Source organism: Ananas comosus, linkage group 1 (genome assembly GCF_001540865.1).
Source record: "Ananas comosus cultivar F153 linkage group 1, ASM154086v1, whole genome shotgun sequence".
Lineage (NCBI taxonomy): Eukaryota > Viridiplantae > Streptophyta > Magnoliopsida > Poales > Bromeliaceae > Ananas > Ananas comosus.
Genome location: NC_033621.1, coordinates 7,539,223 through 7,543,312, shown reverse-complemented (window position 1 = coordinate 7,543,312; position 4,090 = coordinate 7,539,223). Strand labels below are relative to the sequence as shown.

General features: G+C 50.1%; 1 protein-coding gene across 1 annotated transcript; it reads right to left on the bottom strand.

Annotated features, from left to right (window-relative positions):
* Positions 2,518 to 3,686, bottom strand: LOC109710441. Its single transcript, XM_020233042.1, has 2 exons — positions 3,164 to 3,686; positions 2,518 to 2,600 (listed from the first exon to the last, which is right to left on the bottom strand). Exons 1-2 carry the CDS (start codon positions 3,684 to 3,686, stop codon positions 2,518 to 2,520), a joined length of 606 nt encoding a protein of 201 aa, XP_020088631.1.

The following is a 4,090-nucleotide window of genomic DNA, read 5'->3' as shown; positions in this document are numbered from 1 at the left end:
CCCCAATTAGGTTTCCACATGGTCAAAATAGATCAAAACCTCAAATGAGCAAAACCCCTCTTTGGGATGCCCTAATATGACATATGCTCAATACTCCGGATTCGCTGTATAAAACAAGTAAAAGAGAGCTTGTTTATCATCTAGAAGCTCAACTAGGAGTATTCGAACCATTTCTAGGGTGTTTAGAACAAACCCTAGAAATCCACCATTAGAGCATCATGAGAAAACCATGGATTCCATGGTGTTCTTGGCCTCAAGAGGCTTCTAAATATGTAAGAAGCTCCAACACTCTAAGTATTTGGGTTTAAAAACCAAACCTTAGCCTTAATCCTATAAGAAACCACTACTACTTCAAGAAGCTTACCTCTTGAGCTCCTCCAATGGCCGAAGAAGAAGATGAAGGTGATGAAGATCTCCCTCCAAGCTCCTTCTCCTTCCCTTCATCTCTTTTTCCTTCTCTTTTCCTTCCCTTTCTTCTTTCTCTTTTCTTCCCTTGCTCACGGTTGAGAGAGTGAGAGAGACATGAGAGAGGGAGAGAGAGAGGGTTGGGGTCATAACATATTGTAACAATTGCCAAAAAACCCCCCAAACATTCATATTTGCAACAGATCAATTCTGTGCTGTTCTGCCAATGTGTACCGGTACACTTTCCCATGTCACCAGTTTAACAGCCTTTTTCACTCAAACCCGAGAGTTGCCATTCTTCGGGTCGCTTGTTGTACCGGTACAACCATCAACTTGTACCGGTACACAATGCTCCAGACTTGACTTTTAGCTTGTTTTCGACTCTATTTCGCGCCGGACAATGCTAAAACCTTTCTAACTCTTTTAGAACTCATCTTAACCCTTCCAACCTTGATGGAATGTTAACTGGAACTCGTCCATTCATCTTATTCGCATGCTTTAGCCAATTTGGCTAAAGTTCGATAATTCCTTCTGGGTTCCAATATGTTACATTCTCCAAACATGTTTTCGAACATGTCTTTATCATCTTTTCATCCACGCTAATGCCGAACTTAGCTCACGGCCCAGCATAGCCTTTCGGGTTCCGTTTTCGCGCCTACGCGCACCGAAACGCTCGAAAGTTTCCGAACTTCACCGAACCTCACTGGAACCATTCAAATAGTTTTCCAACCCAACATACACCGTGACTTCATAACTTTAGAAGTCCGGTATGTTACATTCTCCTCTCCTCAAAAAGAATTTCGTCCGCGAAACTCAAACCGCGCCTCAGTTCGACTTATCGAACAGTTGAGGGCACCAATGCACTTTTTCACTTTGGTCTGGCCTTTCACTTATTGGAACCATCCCTTGCGTTACATGTTCCCTCGAGAAGTTCACTCCGATTGGATCACCGGCATTGCTTAATTAGATGCAATATCGTTGGTGCATCGACCAATCATGAGTGCTCCAATCCAACCGTTTTCTTGCCCTATCACGAGATGGCACACTCCGGCACATCTCCAATCTCAATCCACAAAAAGGCATTATCCTCAAGCTCCCATTCTCACGTGGCTTCCTCTAGCTCAATGTCTCGCTAGAGCATTTCATCCTTTGCCATCATAGCCACGACCAATACGACTTCGTTGTCGCAATCAACTCACACGAACGTTTCATTCGTGACTTTAGGCCAAGCTCCTCGACAGAGTTACCGGCCAAGCCGCTTTCCTCGGTTTCCACAGGTGGTCCATAAACCGCCAACTCTACGTAGGCCTACCGCCTAAACTTGTCTCAATAACGCAGCGTCCCTCGCTCGCAAGCGCAGACCCAATCAGTGTTCTCGGGCAAAATTCTCACTTGGGAATTCGCACACACTCCAACCAGAAGCTATCAAGGCCTCAAACCACGTCAAGTTCTCGGGTTGGGTCACAACACACTCGGTGTATCGCAAATCTCGCACTCTAACACGTGACATTCCACGCACTAGGGTCCAAGCTCGGACTACCGTCCTGACCAAAACTCTTGCCCTACCCGTAGGTACCGGGCCGCTGTCACTCACAGCTGACTGCACCTGCCCAAAGGGCCTAGGCTCCACAGTCCACAAGTGGTCCAGGCACGGGTCGTCCCCAAGCACTACCCGCCGTCGTCGTCCTAGACGGCATACTCTATCGAGTCACGTACCACTATCGGCTCCTAAGCACCTAGTGCGAGCCACCAGCCCTACGAGTGTTCCATGGCCCGCTTCACACTTAGCAATGCAGAAGTGCTACTGCCAACACACCCTCGGCTGAATCAGTACCGCGCACCACGAGTACTTATACTCGAGCGCTCTACACGCCTCTACAGCATTCCAACTATTTCAAGTATTAGGCAACTTCGCCTATACACACTAACCACGCAAGCACGACTCAATCGCCTCAATAAGAGGTACTACTAAGCCAACATGCTCGAACTCGGCAACTAAGCGACTACTCTCGCAATAGCGATTCCATTCTCACTGTTCGATCCACGGAAACGTGTGTTCAAATTTCACGGCTCAACTCTCGCAATCCGATACCCGTTGCCTTGAGAGTCGCCTCACCACTTCACGTTCACCACGAGTCTCATCTCTTGTGTAAGAACCCTCACTAGCCATTTGCTAGCACGACTCGGCTCTCTACCTGCTCCAGCAGGCGCCACACTAGCACTGCATAAGCATGCTCGGGTATCTACCTCTACCCGTCCCCTCGGTCCTTACTATGCAATTTACAAATGGTAGCAGCTGACCCTATGAAAAATGCATGCTATGCATCAACTTGAGATTATGTAAAAGCATATGCTTGCTTTAACTAACCCATACCTTCCATGACGTCGTCAGCAGCAGCAGGTTCCACCACTCGAGTCGCGTATCCATGGCCACTTGGCGCTCACCGCGAACCCTCCGGTTACATCGTCCTCAACGGCCGCTCTCCCGACCATGCCGCAGGTGGCACACCTGCAGGCTGTCCCAGAGAGGAATAGGCCGTCGCCAGCATCAAGGCCCGGCCGTCACCTTGCGGACACTCGTCCCGCGTGTGACCTGGCAGCCCACACTTGAAGCACTTGCCCTCACGCTACTCACACTGCTGTGGGAAATGATGGCCTCCACAGATAACACATCTCGCCGAGGACCGAATACGGTAAGTCCCCGGTGCTCGGGATCGCGAGTGCGAACTCGTCGAAGTCCGCTGGGAACTAGACTGACCATCGTGTGCACTCATTGGCCGTCCTTTCCCTTTTTTCTTGTAGTATGCCTCACGCTCATCCCGCAGGAATGTGTTGCCTTGTTCTATCCACAGGGCTCGGTCCAAGACTTTAGCAAAAGTCTGTAATTTAAGCACGAGCATATCCTTATAAAGGTCTGGCCGAAGTCCACGCACGAAGCAGTCAGCCTTATCCTTGTCATCCCGCACCACGTTTGGGATACAATGCACGATACGAGAGAATTCCTGCTCGTATTGCCTAACTGAGCGGTCTCCTTGCCGCAGCTTCCGGAACCTCTCCTGAAGCTTCATTTTCTCACTGTCGGGGAAATAGGCAGAGAATATCAATCCCCGAAACTCTTCCCAAGTCATAGGAGGGAGACTAGGTGATCGGTCTCGCTTGACGTCCTTCCACCAGATCTTCGCCGACTGTTTCAAATAGTGCACGGCTAGGTGTACCTTGTCCCGCTTTAAGGTGTACAGATCCTCGAAGAGTGTTTTCATAGAATCAATCCACATCTCCATGATCCACGGATCTGTATCCTCTCCATCAAAGGTAGGCGGATCAAACTGCTTGAAAGCCATGAGGGCCGCCAAAGCTCGCTCTCTTTCTGCCGCTACCTCTGAACTAACTGGAGTCGGATCACCCGACCCCGACGAAAACATCTCCGCCGCGACTCTCGGCCGTCCCTGACGAGCCGCAGCTGGTGCTGCCACCAGCTGATCCACCGTCTCTTGGAGTCTTTTCATTCGCTCTTCCTGGCGCATAGCAGCCTCCTGCTGCCGCTGCACCACATCAGCTTGTTGCCTTATCACTCCCACGAGTGTAGCTAATTGTTCGCGAAGCTCTGAGTCTCCGCTCGCGTCGGTTTGCTCAGGGACACCACTTGTCCCCTCCTGCGTCGATCTGGATGAAGATCGCCTACGCG